Source organism: Lutjanus erythropterus, chromosome 6 (genome assembly GCF_056507025.1).
Source record: "Lutjanus erythropterus isolate fLutEry1 chromosome 6, fLutEry1.hap2, whole genome shotgun sequence".
Lineage (NCBI taxonomy): Eukaryota > Metazoa > Chordata > Actinopteri > Lutjaniformes > Lutjanidae > Lutjanus > Lutjanus erythropterus.
Window position 1 is genome coordinate 4,515,473 of NC_139322.1, and position 20,611 is coordinate 4,536,083.

The 20,611-nt window shown below is 37.0% G+C and overlaps 1 protein-coding gene and 1 long non-coding RNA gene across 2 annotated transcripts; both read left to right on the forward strand.

Moving 5' to 3' along the window:
* Nucleotides 1-3,912: 3,912 nt before the first annotated feature.
* Nucleotides 3,913-11,682, forward strand: LOC146324705 (uncharacterized). Its single transcript, XR_014770678.1, has 3 exons — nucleotides 3,913-4,078; nucleotides 4,184-4,406; nucleotides 11,549-11,682. It is a non-coding gene; the product is annotated as an uncharacterized LOC146324705 (long non-coding RNA).
* On the forward strand, nucleotides 4,655-11,081 carry LOC146324706 (uncharacterized). Its single transcript, XM_084722019.1, has 7 exons — nucleotides 4,655-4,694; nucleotides 6,638-6,791; nucleotides 6,873-6,925; nucleotides 7,225-7,323; nucleotides 8,210-8,247; nucleotides 8,344-8,502; nucleotides 9,479-11,081. Exons 1-7 carry the CDS (start codon nucleotides 4,655-4,657, stop codon nucleotides 9,677-9,679), a joined length of 744 nt encoding a protein of 247 aa, XP_084578145.1. The 3' UTR covers nucleotides 9,680-11,081.
* Nucleotides 11,683-20,611: the final 8,929 nt, after the last annotated feature.

A 20,611-nucleotide genomic window follows, 5' to 3' on the forward strand; every position in this document is an offset into this window, starting at 1 on the left:
ATCACTCATGAGTTTGTGGACGATGGTTTTGAAGCTTCAAGTTTGGTATTATGAGGGTTGCCATTTTGTTTTTGTTTTTTTTTGCATGCATGTAAATGAACATCATGCTGTGTAGAAGAAGACTTGAAACTAATAAATGAGTCCATAAATTCATGAATGAGATCATAAATCGAGTGAAAGGTGGGGCCACTTTGCCTCATGACTTCATACAATCAGACTAATTTTTGCAGCCAGTTGAGTCGCCCCCTGCTGGCCATTAGAAACAAATGCAGGTTCAGAGCTCTTCTGCATCGACTTGACTTCTCAGACCTGGAAGCTCTGTCTGCTGTTTAGTATACAGTCTGTGGTTAATATGCATGTTTGTGTTAAAATGTGAAAACATAAAATATGAATAATCTGTTTGCACACTGAAACATGAGCTGGTGTTTGCTTCAACAGCCTGCACTACAGCAGTGTGGAAATATGTCAAGATGCAGAACCACCAGTGGTCACTAGAGGCCAGCTGCAACAACATCTGGGTCTATATTAAACAAACTTCATCCTGAAAATAAGAGAACGGTTTCCTCTCTTAATATGTAACACTGCATTTTCTAAGATGTATCTTTAGTTCACAAACGACTGACAAAGTGGTCAATAATGGATTTGTGCTGCTGATAGAAATATTTTATGGTTTAGAATAGAGCCTGACTAAAATTGGATTTTTGGGGTCAATGCCAATATTAGGGAGTGGCAAGTAGCAAAAATGACCAGGGATCGTTTGGCTCTAGTTAGCTGGATCTAGTCTGCTATTTATTATTTTTTACATTAACACTCAATCATCATTTTTGATTGGGTGAATTGAATTTTTTGATTTCTTGCTACAAACTTGCAGCACTCGTGTTGATACCAGTTTACTCTGTTTTCTTTCAGACTGAAGACTCACCGAGGAAACTCACCGACTCTGAGGGGGATTTTTCCAGCGGTGCAGCTTCATAATCTGTCATATGTCGCCATATGTCGTCCGCTCTGTCCTTGGTTTGAAGTGAGCTCGGACAGAAGACGCCTCGGCTCCTCTCCTGCTCTGTTGTCGCTTTGCTTCAGCTGTAGCTTCAACATCGACTCTGTCAGTGTCCAACAGGTGAACACAAAGTGGTTTGAATGAGTCACACAAAAATCCATGTTTGCTCCTGTGACGACCTGTGAGAAGTTACGTCTCTCTCATTTATGACATAACTGTGCTGGAACAACAGTTTGCTTCAAGTCAGATGTACTTTTACTGCTTCTACTTTAAAGGACCAGTGTGCAGGATTTAGCGCCATCTACAGAGTGTGAACACCTGCAGTGGCTGCAAAACTCATGAAAGGCCGTTTGGTTTGTCCATTCTGGACTACTATGGAAACTGGGTTTTTGAAAGTACGGACACTATTCAATACCACGTTTAAATACAATACCAACATTTTATATCCTTGAACACACTAAAGCAATAAAAAGAAATTATCTAAGTGCTCATTGGAGACCTCAGTTCAGTGTGTGTTCAGGGACTTTTCCTGTGCCAGCACTGTGTGCAGGTTCTTATAAGACAAAGACAGAAATTGTCTTAATTTTTGTGCTTGGAACTTTTTTCTTTTAGCTGCGGTATCGTCAGAGGAATCAAGTGTCGTTTATCGAAGTTTAAAATTCTGGTATCGTCACAACTCTGGTAGAAACACGGCAGTTTAACATGGTGGCCTTTGTGGAAGAGGCCCTGCGCCGTCTCTAGATGAACAGCTCAATCTAAGGCACCAAAAACATAGAGGTGAAAATGAAAACATACTTTTGGTTATTATATTCCATTTTCTAGAATAAATCTTACACACTGGACCTTTAATGGTGAACTATGTCAGTTATAGTTAACATTAAATGTTCCTGGTGAGAAAAGTGTCCCAGCAGGTGATCAGTTTTATAAAATATAACATCAAACAGCCATAACTGCTGGATAAAGAGTAAATATTTAGGTTTAAAAATGTCAAGAGCTCATAGAAACATCTCATCTTCACTCTTGTGTATCTGTACAGATGGATATATTTTGTCATTGCAGCTAAATACTGGACAATATTTACTCTAACAGGAATGTATTGATTCCATATTCACAACATAAATGCTCTTTTGAATAAAGTTGTCTTCACTTTTTTCTCCAAACATCATCTGTTAAGTGAAAGAATGAATTAGAACAGAAGCAATCATTTACATATTTTTACTGAAAATAAACTAAAAAAAAAAAATAAATAACTACTTTTGTCACAAGTTAATGTCCTAAAAACAATAATTATAAATGGAAGACAAACACTCGGTAAATATTTCTCTTTACAGCCTCGCAGTGCTCAAAGAAGAAAAATAATAATGACTAAATTCAACATGTGAGGTTTAAATAAAGGAATGTCAGGTGAAAATAAACGCTGTGGCACATTACAGGTAAACACACTGAGGAGGAGGAGGAGGATGAAGGTCAGCTGACAGAATAAAAGCTGCATAGAATCTGTGCCGTTTCTACTCTCAAGTAGATTTATCACTTCCTGTAACGTCTTTCATATTTCAACTTAACTGAAAGAAGCAGTGTGTTTTTTTTTGAATGTTTGTTTTTATTTTTTTTATGTAGCCACTGGTTTCATTTACCGGCACATAAAACAAAACACAGAATTTATTATTATCAGTAGCAGCTTTTCAATCAAAGGTGTTTGTGTTTCTTTAAAATTTTTTTCTGGTATTTCTTCCTAATTTTCAGCTTTTTCAATTTTGTTTTGTCTCTTTTTTTTCTCATTTAAAGTTGAAGTCTCTTCAGTCAACCAGTGACTCTGTCAGACAGAACGATGTCAAATAAGAAGCAGTTTCTGCCATTTCTAGACTGTTGATTAAATATCCACGGAAATGGAATAAATTGGTTAAATCCTCAGTGGTGATTGATTGATTAATAATTATTAACATTCTCGCTCCAAACCTGTGCTGCTGCAGTGTTTTGTTTTGTAATTAATATGTCCTGGTTTTCGTCGACCTGTTTGTGATCAGATCGTCTTTTTGGCTACAAAAATACAGATGAAAGGTTTGGATATTAAATCAAATTGTACTCAATTATAATTTTAAAAGTAACTAAGTAGATTACATGGTGTGATGAATGCTTAAGTGCAAATAAAAGCACCGACTTGAAAATCTACTCAAGTGCCAAAAAACAAAAAGCAGCTTAATTACAGTAACTTGAGTATTTGTAATTAGTTACTTCCACCTCTGCCAACAGATCAACACAAAGTGGTTTGAATGAGTCACACAAATATATTTTAAAGGTTCAAACTCTTGGCTGTTGAACCTTTTAACGGTTCAACCTCTCAGTTAGGACACAACCTTAAAGGGCCAACCTTTTTTATAAAAAATGTGTTTTTAAACAAAGATGATGATTTTTTATTTTATGTTATCAGTAGATATTGTTAGCTTTAGATTTTGAAGACTTTTAGCACGTTTGTAGTTTGTCGAGAACTGGTGTTGCACGACTTGCAATGTAATGTGACATCAGAGGAGGATGGCCGCCGTGTGAACATGTTGAACGCTCCACTGCAGAGGACTGACGCACAATTTAAAAACAACAGACTCTCATCTAGAAAAAAACAAAACAAGACACTTGTATTTATCTGTGAACTCAAGTTGTTTGTCACTAACATAAAACTGAAAACTACTCCTTTCTCTACCTGTTTTTTGAAATGCATTATTATTTTTTTAAATACATATAAAGCCTCAATTTTTTACACCTTTCAGCAACACATCATTGTTTGTAAATCTTCCTCATATAACCAAGACAAGTTTTAGAGTAATTTAAAGTTGTGCTTACACGTCAATGACTCTGCAGTAGAAAAAAGACTAATGACAGAGGAGGAAGTTTGAGGGTGTGGTGTTGATGGTGGTGAGGAGGGACTCTGCTGAAGTTTCTGGTTTATCAGTCACGAAAGAAGAGATGCAGCGTTAAACCACCAGTAACACCTCCAGCCTGCTGTCGGCTCTGCAAGAACTGATGCACCGTGTAAAAAACTCTCTACAGCCAATGATCAAAAAAATAGATGGATAAATATCACTACAGGTAAGAGGAAAGATTTAAGTTGTTTCTCACTAACGTAAAACTGAAAATGACTAATTTCTCTTATCTGTTTTTTTTTTTTAAACCTCCACTGTTTACATCTTTCAGCAACAACTTCTAAAAGACTAATAACAGAGGAGGAAGTGTGAGTTTGTGGTGTTTGGAGGAGGGACTCCATCATTTCTGGTTTATCAGTCAGGAAAGAAGAGAAGCAGCGTTAAACCACCAGTAACACCTCCAGCCTGCTGTCGGCTCTGCAAGAACTGATGCACCGTGTAAAAAACTCTCTACGGCCAATGACCAAAGAATAGATGGATAAATATCACTACAGGTAAGAGGAAAAATTTGTTAAGTTGTTTCTCACTAACATAAAACTGAAAATGACTAATTTCTCTATCTGTTTTTTTTTTAACTACTGTTTACATCTTTCAGCAACAACTTCTAAAAGACTACTAACAGAGGAGGAAGTTTGAGTGTGTGGTGTTTGGAGGAGGGACTCCATCATTTAGTTTTAGAGAAGTTTTTGGTTTATCAGTCGGGAAAGAAGAGAAGCAGTGTTAAACCACCAGAACCTCCAACATGAACGTCCATCAAACTCTGATCTGCTTCTTCCTCCTCTGTGAGTACAAACTACTTTTATTTTCTATCATTCTCTCTCATGTTCTCTTCTTTATCTTTTGTAGTTGTTCAGTTAGTTTTGTACCATCTGTTCAACAGTTTCGAGGGACTCGTCACAACTTTATTCAAATTTTTTATATTTCCTCTTATTGTTCGGTTGTTTAGTTGAGTTTCTTTTTTGCTCTTCCCCTTTTCTGCTGTAGCACTGCAGATCTCCCCATTGTGGGATTATTTATTAATTTCTATTCATCTTAATGTATTGATCTACATTGTTTAAATTGATCTTGTTTGGTTCTGTGGTTAAACATGATATTTGTCTGATGTCAGTCATTTTAAACCATTAGTTTTGCTCCAGTCTGACTGTGCTGAGACAGTTCTCGCTTCAAAACCTCGTCTCATAGATTTAACAAAAACAAACATTTCTTACAGACCAATAGAGAAGTCAGTGTGTCTTGCTTCATTTAACTTCTTGTTTGTTAAATGATTTTATTTACTTTCTTAGCAACAAAGATGGAAAACATACATTCGTCTTTTTTTAAATTTTATTTTATGTTAACAAGCTCCAAAGGAAGAACTGCAGCAGTGAACCACTGTTAGCTACCTTGTTGAAAAACTGAGATGTGTGTTGTCGTGTTACACAACACACCCCAAACCTCATTTCACACAGAGCGACAATCAACACATGAGAAAATTAACTTGAGGAACCAAACACAGAAGCTAAAAAACACAAACACACGAGGAAAGAACGAAAGAAAGAAACAGAAAGAGAGAAAGAAATGTACTAAAACACACAGAACAAAAAGAAACACAAAGACATAAGAACAACAACAACAACAACACAAAAACAAATAATAAGAACTCAAGGTCCACTTTCTAGCTTTCACTGGATCTTAACTGCATCTCGAGTCTTTTAGCAGATGGTTTGTTCAGTTGTTCACAAATGCAAATAGAAAAAGAATGATGCAAATTATTACAGAAAAGGAGCAAACTTCAACCATGGATGCATCTTCTCTTTTTCTGAAAAATGAGGATCCTTTGTAGGAAAGAATGTGAAGAAAAAATTATTCTCATTGATACAACTGAAGACAGAGCTCAGCGTGGCACGTCTGATGTTTAAAATGTTTGGGGAATGAATCCAAATCAGTTTTGTGTTGGATTAAATTGTTACTACTAGTCAGACTGGTTGAACTGGGCAGCTCCCAGTATGTTTCTGTGGATCTGTGTATATGTAAAACAAATCAAACTGTGACAACTGAGGAAAGCACAGATAATAACAATTGATTTTTCATCTTTTCAACAGCACTGCGGGATGGAAACAAAAGTCTCATCAGTGCTGGAAACAGCATTATTACAGGAAAGGAGGAAGGAAACCTCACACACAAGTGTACCTTCAGTTTCTCTGGAAGAAGGAGGCTCTTCTGCAGGGAAAAATGTGAAGACAAAAAAGACATTCTCATTGATACAACTAAAGCCAGAGATGAGAATGGCAGATACAGCATTGAATATTCAGAAGGAACTTTTCCAGTATCTTCTACAGTTCTGTATGTGGTCATCACAAACCTGACTAAGTCTGACTCTGGACAGTACAGATGTAGTCTGAACAGATTTTGGGTTCTAGATTCAAGTGAAGATTTTGAAGTTAAAGTTGAAGATGGTGAGTTTCTACTGAGAGTCATGAAATGAACTTTTCACTGACAGCTGCTGAAGTTTCAAATAACACAACATGTTCAGTCTAATAAATTTTGGAAGCTGCATATTTTTATCATCAGGAAAACTGAAATGTTCCTTTAAAACCAACAGTTCAGAATATCTGATAAACTCAAACTGGAAAAACTGAAGTTAATTTGTTGAACCAAACACATTGTTTTCCTCCTGCATTGAGCTGTATGTTTAAAAATACATCGACTATTAATGTTATTTTAATGAGTTTTTCATGTTTCACAGCTCCAATCACTTCAACACCAAAACTGATTCCTCAACCTTTTTCACCATCACTCCCATCAGCCTCCACACCAACGCCAACAACGCCAACAATAACAACAACAACAACAACACAGAGTTTAAGCTCCAGTTCAGGAAGCTCCTCACCTTCATCAGCCTCCACACCAACGACAACAACGCCAACAACAACAACAACAATAACAACAACACAGAGTTTAAGCTCCTCACCTTCATCAATCTCCACTGAAGACACCAAACAGCCTCAACAGCAACAGACAGCTGGAGGTCCAGGTACATTTACAGAATTCAACAAAAGATTGTTTGTGTATGTGTCTGCATGTACTGTAGATATGCAAATACATGGATGTGTGTGCTTGTCTGTGTGGAAATTTTAATCATGGTTGGTTTGTGTAATTATTAGTTTTATTGTTGTGTATTGTTATTACATATGGATTTTTATGATCTAAATATTTAGTTGATGTTATTAGTATGAAAACACTGCATGAACAGATCCTCAGGTCCCCACATGTATCTGAGAGTCCAGTTATGCAAAACATGTAAAAAATTAACTTCAGATCAAACATCCACAGACGTGCTGCTGTACGTGGGTCTGACTCTGGTCGTCATGGTGATCATGTTTTCGGTGGCTGTGCTGATTTTTTGCAGGAAGAGGACGAGGAAACCCAGAGGTGAGGCTACACAAAACACACACACACATAACAGAGGCAACATCCAGAACTTAACATTTCTCAGAAACAACATTTTACCTGTCAAATGAGATTTCATATGTGAAATAAATACTCTAAATAACGCAACTTGGTAGGTTGTGTGTAATTAGTCCTTTGTGACTTGAGAGTTATTCAGTGTAATTTTCCTCTGGATCACCAGAGACGTCTGTAAAACTGTTAACAGGAAACTTGAACTGTAAAGAAAGTCAGTTATGACTCTTTGAATTAGGATTTTTTAATCCATGGAAAGTTAATATTTGTAAACCTCTCAGAACATTTTAAAGAATTTTTTAAGTGCATCATGTCATCCCAGTGTGAAGTAGCAGGAGAAACACTACTGCACATGTGCAGTGTGCTGCAATGAGGACGCAAAGCTATAAAATAAGAAAAATAAGTCAGTGTTGACTTCTGGTTTCACAAAAGAGTATCAGTGAGACGACCTGGGTGAAAGTCCTGCGTTTTATTTATACATCCATCCAGTCAAACCTCTTCTATACATGGACTTGTCAGTCTTTATATTATGTCACCTGACTTCCTCCTTTGCTCCTGTCATGATTACTACGACCATTGGAGGTCGCTGCCTAACAATAATACAAATATTATGATGTGCTGTTGCACAGACAGCCTGCGTGGCTGTCTCTCAGGTGAGGAGGAGGGATCAGGGATTGATCATTCATGTTTCTGTCTGGCTTCTGATTGGTTGACAGTCAATCCAGAAACCACACAGCCACATGAGACACTGAGAAATACTGGGGACACTTCAAAGTCAATTCCATAGTTACGAGAACGTTTTGGTCAAAATGGGACGTATGTGTGAACCTAATCTTTTGAGCTGCATGTTTTTCAGACCATACTTTGGAAACTGTTTATGATGATGTCACACAGGTGAGTTTGAGTAAATTAGGGACATGTCAGAGTCATTAGTCTTTGTGTCACCAGCTGATATTAACACAAAACAAAAACCCTGTTTTCTTCCTACAGCCCGACAGAGAGTATGAGGAGATCAGAGAGGAGGACAGACAGAAAGGATCTCCTGTAGAAATATCTACAATTTACACTTCTGCCAAATACACCAAACCAAATGCAGTGGAAACAACAGACGACTACAGCCTCGTCACAGCAGCCGGTCCTCAGGACAAAGTAAGTTTTAATTATTCTCAGATTGCAGGCTTAGAAAACATCTGCAGCTATAGATACTCGTGTGTCAATAAGACACAAGGTAGAAGAACTGATTCAACTTTACTGCAGTAAAAGTGAAAAAGTTCAGGCTCCAAAATGCACTCAAAGTATAAAAGTAAAAATTTGTCTGAAGGACATTTCTATTGTTCCTTTTTAAAGCAAACTGAGCGTCACCTTTTCTCCAAGATCTAGTCTCACTATGTGTCTGTTTCATCTTAGTAACATCTTGTTAGGAATCGTCTTTTGTGTTTTGTGTTATTGTCTCTTTTGGTTGGAGTCGGTCCTGATGTTGGGAAGGCAGCAGACAGTGATGTAAAATAAAAACAATCAGCAGTTCCTCTCAACTGCATTAAAACTAAAGTAATGAGCCTATTTTGAAAATGTAAGGAGTAGAAAGTACAGATATTTGTGTTGAAATGTAGGGAGTAAAAGTAAAAGAGCTGTCAGAAAAATAAAGACACAAGTAAAGTACAGATGCCCGAAAACTTGAATTAAGTACAGTAACAAAGTATTGTACTTAGTTACTTCTCACCTTTGACAAAAAAAATAACTTGACGCGGTAATGGTTTTGATTTCTGCTCATCAGCTGTCAGGAAAGAAAAGAAAACATCTTGCACATCTGTCTGTTTTGTTCATTTAGACAGAAAAGTAACTTGTTAAGAAAAAACAGGAACCAGGTCAGTTTGTGATCCTTAATCCTTGAAAACCCTGCTGATATCTAAAACAAATGACATGGGATTTTTTGGTTATTATTTTATAATAATAACTTGTGTGCACAAGACAGAAAAAAGCATCTTTCACTAGTTTGTCACTGGATTTTTTTTTTTTTTGTCTTAGAATCTATGTAGCCTCAAAGTAAAATTAACACTTCAAGTTGCGATTGAGTCTAAAATTGTCAGTAAATAATGACCTTTGACCTCTGTGTGTTTTCTTCCAGGCTGAAGACGACTCCAGTAAACTCACCTACTCTGAGGTGGACTTCTCCAACGGTGCAGCCTCGTCGCTCAGCAGCGCCCCCCGAGGCGTCGCAGATAACTTCATCTACTCTGTTCCTCAGGTGGAAGCGAGCTCGAACGGCAGCCCTGCTGAAGGTGCTTCAGCTCCTCTGTACTCGACTGTTTCTTTGCCTCAGCAGTAGCTTCAGCGCCTCATCGACTCTCAGTGTCCAACAGGTGAACACGAAGTGGTTTGAGTGAGTCTCATTCACACAAAAATGTTCATGTGACGACCTGTGAGAAGTTACAGCTCTCTCAACTTTTTTGGTTGAAGATATAAGTTATCATAAGTTATTTGGGTTATAATTTGGGCTTCACTCAGTTTCAGTTACTCAGGATAATCCACAGATTTCACTGTCAACAGTCTGTACTGAAAACTATTTTCTAGTGTGTGATTACCAGCTGCTGCCTGATTGACCTCTCCTAAGTCCCGCCTCTTTTCACTCTGTGCTCCAATAAGAGTTAAGCAACCTCGATACCCGGCAAAACCTCAGTCAACTTTCTCCTTTCCTCTTTCCTGTGTTTAGATGTGCTGTGTGTTTAGGGGCGCTGATGAGATTATAGCTGATATGTTTGTCATTGAGCTGTAAAGCTTTGAAACAGGTTAAATTCCTCTGGGAGCGGCGGCTGAACGCTGTGTCATCTGATTTAAAACTGATTGAATGACATTACCAATCCATTATTTCTGATTTCTGATAGCTAGTGTTTTGCTAACATCAGGTAACTTAAGATGTAACTATATACAGTCACATTTTCAGGCTCCTCAGCAACATCTTTTTAACATCTTCAAAATCTGTTTTTCTGTTCAAGATACACAAGTCTTGCACATAACATATCTGAGTACAGGAAGCAGGACAGGAGAAGGTTAACAGAGATACCAAGCTTGATCAAAAAAAAGTGAAATGTATTCGTGAAACTGAGGAAAGGTCAATTTTAAAGACTCACTGAATACGAAGTGAGGTTTGACCCTGGAGTGAACAGCTTCTCTAGTCTTTGTGGAGAGTTGGTGACGTTACACAAAAAAGAGACAGAAAGTTTGAATGAGGAAGAAAAATGACAAAAAGTATTGCAGAATTGAAACTGGAAGTTTAGTCTTTATCAAGTGTGGATGAATGTCTGTGAGGGAGATGACAAGGATCCTTGATCCTTTTTTTGTGTCTCTTATTTTTCACAGATGGAAATAAAGTGACAGGTTATTTACTTACACCACATTTGTTATGGATGGATGTTTCTAACTTACTAGCTTGCAGTGATGGTATTTAATTTACGTTCCTCCTCCAGCAATGAGAGTCAGTTAGCAGTCATAATCTGAAAAAAAAAAAGTTCTGAAGGGAAAAAAGTCTGAAAGCTTCACAAAATAAACTGTTATGTTAATTTATTTTGTTAATTTAACAGTGAACTATGCCAGTTGTAGCTAAATGTATAAAATGCATGTTTTATGTTACATGAATTATCTTTTAAAATAAACAAGTTTTTCAAGAGAAATGAAAATCATTCTGTGTGGTGTTGAATGAATTTTCTAAAAGTGTCATTTGGTTTTATTCTCCTGATTCCACCTCACATCTCCATTAACTGCCAACACAGGCTCATATTTCTGAAGTCCAAAAAAAGAATCAAAGTGTCTGATTATGGACATGTTCATGTTTTTCTCTATCTGCAGGGTTACTGCTGCGCTCTGGACGTCTTTAATTGTATAAATCCATGTATCAAGAAAATGTGGTCGCACATATCAACATAACATGTCACGTATCATTTCATGAGCTTTTTTTTTACAAAACACACAAAATGTTTTTGGCCGTCAGTGGTTTCATCAGTTCATCAGTGTTTGCACACACAAGTCTTCAGTCACTGCTTAAACCAGGTGAGTTACCAGGTGAGAGCAGTTGTTGATTTAGCCTCTAAGTTTTTTCTCACTAACGTAAAACTGAAAATGACTGATTTCTCTATCTGTTTTTTTTAACTAACTTTTTTTGTTTGTTTTATACAAAGTCTCCACTGTTTACATCTTTCAGCAACAGCTTCTAAAAGACTAATAACAGAGGAGGAAGTGTGAGTGTGTGGTGTTTGGAGGAGGGACTGGTGAAGTTTCTGGTTTATCAGTCAGGAAAGAAGAGAAGCAGCGTTAAACCACCAGAACCTCCAACATGAACGTCCGTCAAACTCTGATCTGCTTCTTCCTCCTCTGTGAGTACAAACTACTTTTATTTTCTATCATTCTCTCTCATGTTCTCTTCTTTATCTTTTGTAGTTCAGTTAGTTTTGTCACATCTTTTTAACAGTTTTGAGGGACTCGTCACAACTTTATTTTTTATATTTCCTGTTACTGTTCGGTTGTTTAGTTGAGTTTATTTTTTGCTCTTCCCTTTTGCTGCCATAGCGCTGCATATCTCCCCATTGTGGGATTATTTATTATTTTGTTAATTTTTTATCTTAATATATTGATCTGCATTGTTTAAATTGATCTTGTTTTGTTCTGTGGTTAAACATGATATTCAGAGTCTGATATGAGTCACTTTAAACCATTGCCTTGCTTTATTTAACTTCCTGTTTGTTAAAAGGTTTTATTTACTTTCTCAGCAACAAAGACAGAAAACATACATTCATCTTTTTTTTTTTTAATTTTATGTTAACAAGCTCCAAAGGAAGAACAGCAGCAGTGAACCACTGTTAGCTACCTTGTTGAAAAACTGAGATGTGTGTTGTCATGTTACACAACACACCCCAAACCTCATTTCACACAGAGCGACAATCAACACATGAGAAAATGAACTTGAGGAACCAAACACAGAAGCTAAAAAACAGAAAGAGAGAATGAAATGTACTAAAACACACACACAGAACAAAAAGAAACACAAAGATGCAACATCAACAACAACACAAAAACAAATAATAAGAACTCATGGTCCACTTTGCGTTACTGTCAGATGATGATGTTCAGCTCAGTCACAGTTAGAAGGGGAGAGAAGTCATGGAGCTCAGCACTGTACTGTTAGACACATAAGTAAATACTAAAAAAAAAAAAATCAATATTTGTTCAAGTATACACTAAATTGAATTTTAAACTGAATTTTTTTAACCGCCTTACTTTGCCACCAGATAGCCTTTTATTTTGGCACTACACTTTCTCAAGACACACACACAGTGAACTGCATGTAGTTGTCGCTGTTGCTTTTCTCATTTTCATTTATTCTTGAATAAACTTCAGTTTACTCCCCAAACAGCTGATTTGCAGAGCGATGAGGCAGTGAGCGAGGCAGAAGCAAGTGCTCTGATGAGTAGGAATATACGGAAGAACTACGGCCAAAAAAAAAAGTCAAAATAAAGCTGTGAAAAAATACTAAATTTGGTGTATACAGACCACACTGACCGCCATCTACTGGAGGTAATACACTGACTGTGCAGTTCCTCATACAACCCCATTAAAAACAAAACACACTCTTTAAATTGTTTTATTTCAATTTTCTCCTTGTCATGAAAAACAAAAGATTAACTGTTTAACAGAAAACTAGTCACATGATACTAAACAGAGATTTCGATACCCACCAATCAGATGTTGATTTCTAAATCTAAAGTCACTTGAGCGGCTGCTAACAAACCAATTCTCCTTACATTTTCTTTCATGGACACACTTTATCAGAAACTGTTCCCTCTGCAAAATCAGCTAATCTGAACAAAGAGTCTGAATGACTGACTGAAGGGACAGTGAAGACACTCAGGATAACGCTGGTGGGAATCTGAATGAATGTCTTTCTTTATACTAAAACCACACTGTGACGTTTACATGTGTTGAGTTGATCAGTTCATTACCTTTATGCAATATGAACAATTCTTTCTTTCAGAATTATTAACATTAATTGCAGATTATCAATTTAATAAAATTGTAGAATAGAGATTCCACAATGCTCTGAATCTTCACTGACAGAATCCAAATTAAATATATTTCTGTTTTACTGTGTTTGAACTGAGCAGCTCTCAGTGTGACTCTGTGGATCTGTGAATTACTTTATTATCAGACTGCAGTATTTTCACATCTAAAATCATCTTCTTCACATTAGTTATAGTTTACTGAATGATGTAGTTTGTACAGTTTACATTTGCATTTTTTTGTTCAGGACAGTTTAAGATTCTGATGTGTAAAATCTTGAATGAATCCAAACCAGTTTCTGTTGGATTAAACTGTCATTCCTCAGTCACAGACTGGTTGGACTGGGCTGCTCCCAGTATGACTCTGTGGGTCTGTGCAAATGTGAAATAAATCAAACTGCATCATCTTGACTTGTGCAAAGAACATATAATAACTATTGACTGTTCATCTTTTCAACAGCACTGCAGGATGGAAACAAACGTCTCATCAGTGCAGAAAAACGCATCATTACAGAGAAGGAGGGAGGAAACATCAGACATGCGTGTACCTTCAGACTCTCTGGAAAAAGGAAGATCTTCTGTAGGGAAAAATGTGAAGACGAAAAAGACATTCTCATTGATACAACTAAAGACAGAGATGAGAATGGCAGATACAGCATTGAATATACAGAAAAAAATAGTCTATTCTCTGCAGTTCTGTATGTGATCATCACAAACCTGACTAAGTCTGACTCTGGACAGTACAGATGTAGTCTGGACAGATGGATTCTAGATTCAAGTGAAGATTTTGAAGTTAAAGTTGAAGATGGTGAGTTTCTACTGAGAGTCATGAAATGAACTTTTCACTGACAGCTGCTGAAGTTTCAAATAACATGTTTATTCTAACAGTTTATATTTAGAGCTGTATATTCTCATCATTGTGAACTCTGATAAATGCTCCTTTAAAACCAACAACTATCTGAAAGTGTCACACAAACAGACAAACTGCGGCTGATTTGTTGCACCAAACACATTGATTATTAATATTTAGCTTTATGATTAAAATACACTGACAGATTTACAGAGAATTTGTGTTATTTAATTGAAATGTTGCCACAGTGTTCTTTGTATCTGTACAATCACTATCTGATTGTTTTATTGTGCCTTTCATCTGGACTCCTCAACCTTTTTTACCATCAGTCCCATCAGCCTTCACACCACAGCCGCCGCCACCACCACCACCACCGCCACCACCACCACCACCGCTGCCGCCGCCACCAACAACAACAACAACACAGAGTTTAAGCTCCAGTTCAGGAAGCTCCTCATCTTCATCAGCCTCCACCGAAACCACCAAACAGTCTCAACAGCAACAGACAGCTGGAGGTCCAGGTACATTTACAGAATTCAACAAAAGGTTGTATGTGTCTGCACAACAAACAAACTCAGATGCAGCTTCAGGTACATTTCAGTAATTCATGTGTATTTTAATTGTTTATAACTTCAGTTTTCCACAGCACAGAAACATGCAGGTCTCCTAGTTAACTGAAACTTAAAGTTTCAAGTTATTCCAGAAACAGACAAACCAAAATGTCACATGAAATGTTTCCTTGATCTTTGATATTATAATTCTTATTATTATGTCATATTATTATTATAGTAAATATATTACAGATTTTTCCTTTAAATTAGCATAATAAAATAACAACTACCCTTTATTTTTATCTGTACAAACATACAGAAGTACTTGATTCTTTGAAGTAAGTTTTGCATATACATGTACTTTTTTTTTCATTATGAACCAGGAAGTGTTAAACTTTTTTTTACTGCTAAAAACCCACAGGTGTGTTACTGTCTGTGCGTCTGACTCTGGTCATCATGATCATCTTATCATCAGCAGCTGTGCTGATCTTCTGCAGGAAGAGGATCAGTAAACCTGCAGGTAACACACACACACACACACACACACACACACACACACACACACACACACACACACACACACACACACACACACACACACACTCACAACAAAGACAACTGCACATCCAAAACATGAACATTTTCACATGTGAAACAAATATTCTCACATTTTTATCACATGAAAAGAAAAAGATAAGATATATCAATATTCCAGTGAACTCAAAATCAATATTTAAATGTTTTTATCACAATTATTTTGCTGTTTGTCATCTACACTCCAGTATCTGGCTCAACAACAACAACAACAACAACAGTGCTTTGGTTTGCTTTAAATTTTTTAAATTCATAAAGTTGCTCTGTGTCAGAAAACAGCCTTGTTCAAAACAAAAAAATCACAACTTCAAACAATTTAAAAATGTTAAAAGCTTTCAAAATGTAAAACTAACAATACCTACTGATAACTGAAAGATGCAACAAATTGTGCTTACAATTATCTTTGTTTTAAAATATATAGCTGAACCTTAATCAGGGTTAGCTGTACCCTAAGGACCCCTGTCTCACTTCCTGGTTTAAAAAAGATGGGAATACTACTCAAGCACTGGAAAACTTTCTATTTTTTTTGACAAATTCATGAAATAATATTGCCGTCAGATGTGTCTCAACCATAACATGTCGACTCTGCAGCCCTTCCAGCAGGCGTCACCAATTATTGGTGGAAACCAGCTGTTTCTGTTATATTCAAATCCCAGGTTAGACTCTCTAATATCTTTCTAATATCTTTCTTTTGTGTTCTGAGTAAAAGTCAAAATAAAAGTAGGCAACATCAAATTATTCCAGTATCATTTGACTGAAGAAGTTTTGATACTACTCTGTTCAGGGTCATTTCAGTCCATACCTTAAAGGTAGTGAGTACAGATACAGAGGCCTGGTTTAGTTCCTGTTAGTTCCTGGAACATTGTGGTGGAAGTGGGCTCTATGTGTCTCTCTGACTGAGCCGGATGTTTTAACAGTGGACCTAATCTCCTGAACTGCATGTTTTTCAGAAGCTGGTGTTGATGCAGAGTATGTTAATGTCAGTGAGGTGAGTTTGAGTAATTCTGGGACGTTGAGCATCATTACTGTATGTGAAACCAGCTGATTTGATAAAAAACAAACCCCCGTTCTCGTCCCGCAGGTCATCCAGATGTCTGAGATCAGAGAGGAGGACAGACGCAGCAGATCTCCTCCTGCAGAAATATCTACAGTTTACAGTGTCCACCGCAGCCAGGTCTCAGAAAAAAGTAAGTAACAACCGAGGAAGGATTTTGTTGCATTTCAGACAAACATGCTGCCTCTTTCAGAAACAGGAACCAGGCCTGTTTGTGATCATATCTCAACATACAAGCCTCTGCTGTCTTGATGAGGAAGTCTTCAGACTGATGTTTCAGCGTGAGAGACGGTGGAAACTTCACTGAAATACAGATACTCAGTTCAATATTAAATGAAAAATTTGGAGATAAAACTGTGTTTGATAAAACTTTTTACAAGAGGCAGCATGTGACAAAACTGGCGAGTAAACTCAAACTCAAAACCAGAGGGACTTCCTGTCCCGGGACCAGAGGAGGGGCCTTTTTTTTTTAAGTGGCTGTAAGTGTGAATTAACCGCAGTGTCACTCTTTGGTTTGTCAACTATGTTTTTGAAGCCTCAAGTTTGGCATCATAGTCAGAACATGCACAGTACAGCGAAAAATAATGGCTGAACAGCTGAGGGCGTTTTCACACCTAACTCATCTGGTCTGGTTAAAACGGACTGTGGTCTGTTTGTCCGTGTAGCGCAGTTTGTTTTGAAAGCTGTCAGTTTAACCCTGGTCCTTTTCCTCTTTAGCCCGGAGGACACGAGGTCCATGATTTGTGAAAACAGTCTGAAATGTGGACTCGTCAGACCACAGAACACTTTTCCTCTTTGCGTCAGTCCATCTCAGATGAGCTCGGGTCCAGAGAAGTCTGCAGTGTTTCTGGATGTTGTTGATATATGTCTTTCTCTTTGCATGGTCGAGTCTGAACTTACATTTGTAGATGCAGAGACAAACTGTGTTTACTGAAAACAGTTTTCCAAAGTGTTCCTGAGCCCATGTACTATCCTTTATACAATGATGTGGGTTTTTTAATGCAGTTTTTAATGCAGCGCTGCCTGAGGGGGTCAAAGGTCACAGATATTCAGTGTTGGTTTTCAGCCTTGGTCCTTACGTGCAGAGATTCTCTGGATTCTCTGAATCTTTTCATGATGTTATGGATTGTAGATTGTGAAATCTCTAAATTCCTTGCAGCTTTGTGTTCAGAAATCTTTCCTTGTATTGTTGGACGATTTGCTCTTGCAGTTTTTCAGAAAGTGGTCAACCTCACACCTTCCATACATGTGAACAGCTGAGCCTTTTACCAACCAGCCTGTTTACCTGTGGAACGAGCCACAACTTTCAGTCTTTTGTTGCCTCATTACATCTGTTTTGAAATGTGCTGCAGGCATCAAAGTCAGAATGAGTGTATAAAATTACCAAAACCAATAAAAGTTATTATTTTGAACATTAAATATCTTGAATAGTAGTTGAAAATGATTGGCAAACCATTAAATTATGTTTTCATTTAAAACATCGGGGTTGCACATGAAGACATAATCATAAATTTTGATTAGGATCCTTTAAATCTGTATTCTAAGAAAAATGTGCCTGTGATATGTTCTGAGTGACACATTTCACTTAATATAATAAACTCTTCAGTGCCCCCTTGTGGACAAACGTCACTGTTACACAGATACCAATGTACTCTTGTTTTCTTCCAGATGGAAGATGTCTTGAGTAAACTCACCTGCTGTTCCTCGGACTGCAGCCTCGCTGAAGACGCCTCGCCTCCTCGCCTCCTCTGCACTCGACCGTTGCTTCGCCTCAAGCTGTCAGTCCTGTCGGTTTACACTTCCAGTGGCCAACAGGTGAACTCACTGTTTGAATGCATCACATTCACACAAACGTTTGCTCACTGGAAAAAATGTTTTAAAATGTTAACAGTGAAGATGAGACATTTCTATCAGCTCTGTATAAATGTATACATTTTGTTACTGCAGCTAAGTACTGAGCTTTTTCTCTGCATTTTCTTAACTAAAATTGTTTTTTTGGTGGTGAATCTAAAATTTTTAATAACTGACAGTTTGATTCTAAATATCACAACATTCCATTTTAATAACATTGATATTTAATAGAATATCAAACTTCTATCAGACTTTATTCTGACTTATTCTAACCGACTGTTCAAACATAAACAACATCTGTGAAGTGAAAGAATGAATCGGAACAGAAGCAGTAATTTACATATTTTTAATGAAAATAAACTTGACATGAATTGAACATTGGCAGTTTAAACAGTTTATGGTCTTTATCTTTTACAAAATAAGTGTATAAATATTTTCAGCCACTAATCTCCTCCAGGTTTGTGTTGAATACCAGACTGTGCTGTAGTGTAACGAACTGCAGCGTCGCCGGTTCAAGACGCTGCAAGCAGGTTCATAAACTACGTTACAAAAAATATCAACTACTCTTGTCACAAGTTCATGTCCTTAAGCTCTGATTTTCTTTTAAAATCTGTATCACTACATGTGGTGTGAACAAAAGTGGCAGCTGAACTGAAAATGGCATAAATAACATTTACACAGATTAATGTCCTGTGATGCCTCGACTCACCAAACTGCTGCGTGGCTCGTCCATGTTGTCCATAAAAAAGACAAAAACACAAATACAAAAATCTACTAAACTTAACTTACAATGAAGTTTAACTTAAAATGTAAAATCAATTATAAATGGAAGACAAACACTTGGTAAATATTTCCCTTTACAGCCTTACAGTGCTCAAAGAAGAATAAAATAATAATGACTCGATAAACAGTAAACTAAATACAGCATGAGGTTTAAATAAAGGAGTGTCAGGTGAAAATAAATGCTGTGGCACATTACAGGTAAACACACTGAGGAAGAGGAGGAGGATGAAGGTCAGCTGACAGAATAAAAGCTGCATAGAATCAATATCACAAATCTCTAATGTAGAGAAAACGACTTTGGAAGATCGTGTGCCGTTTCTACTCTCAAGCAGAGTCGTATATTTACCACGCTTCGACGTCTTTCTTATTTCATCAACTTAAACGAAGGAAGCTTTGCTCTTTATTGTCAAAATAAACTTTTTTTTTTTTTTTAGAGATTTCAAAGAATTTAAATATATGACTCTGCTCTGAAGTGTCTCAGTGCAAATTGTGGAGCGTGGATTCATCTTCACCACCTTCGTCAGAGCAGGAGAGGAAAAATAACTGAAAATTAAAATTAAAAGTTTCAGCTCCTTAACGATGAATTATGTACATTTTATCTTTCAGCCGACAATTTTCCATTGTGTAGAATTAAGGGTTTTTCTTAAAATTTGCTTGTAATGTATCAAACACTGTCTGCGTTATTGTTATGTATTAATTGTATATTCATTAATATTATTTTCCCTGTACGTTGATTGATCATTTTATCAATAAGGTGTCAGATAATAGTAAAAAAAAATGTTATAATTTCCCACAGCTCAAGAAATTCAAACTCTCACATTTGAGAAGCTGAAAACATCAACGAATTAATCCCACTAAGTTTATCCATTTCCTGATAAATCTTATTCCTCTGTGCCAAAGAAGAAAAAGAATTCACTAGAGCCCCAGATGTGGATTAATCCGCTGCTAAAAGTAGTTCCCAACAAATGCACAATTTACTTAAAATTTGTTCTGCATTTGGATGGAAACAGAGCTAATGTTGGTGTTGATCTCAACCAGTGCTGCCAAATTTGTCCTTCTTTCATTCATTACCGTTGATCGGCTCATCAGACTAATGACATGCGTTCTCTCGCGCTTCCAGCTGGGCGACACGAGACACAAATCGATGCAAACAGAGAAATAAATTTCTGAATACGTTTTGTGCGGCGGCTCTCCTGCTCCAACAGTCGAGTGCAGATGAACCCAGACTCCAAACTACAACAACGTCCCTTTAACACAAGAGAGAAAATAACATCAGTGGAAGAACATTGATGTGAAACCTCAAGATGAAGAATCACATTTTAAATCAAAAACATTAGCTGAAATTGTTGCTTTGTGTCTGCAGGTCCACGACCGCAGCTCTGACCGTGTCTGCTAGTTTAAAACATGATTCTTCAGGATTATTAGCAATAAATAGATGTCAGTGACTATCAGTTTTCAATGTACAACAATACAATTACACATTTAATGTAGAAAAATATCATTACCCTCGTTACTTAGTGATAAAATA

Excerpts from the sequence above, each read along its gene's own strand:
- LOC146324706 (XM_084722019.1), top strand. The coding sequence starts at position 4,655 with ATGAACGTCCATCAAACTCTGATCTGCTTCTTCCTCCTCT. Across the intron at positions 4,695-6,637 it reads GATCTGCTTCTTCCTCCTCT|CTCCAATCACTTCAACACCA; the intron begins GTGAGTACAAAC and ends CATGTTTCACAG. Across the intron at positions 6,926-7,224 it reads ACAGACAGCTGGAGGTCCAG|ACGTGCTGCTGTACGTGGGT; the intron begins GTACATTTACAG and ends AAACATCCACAG.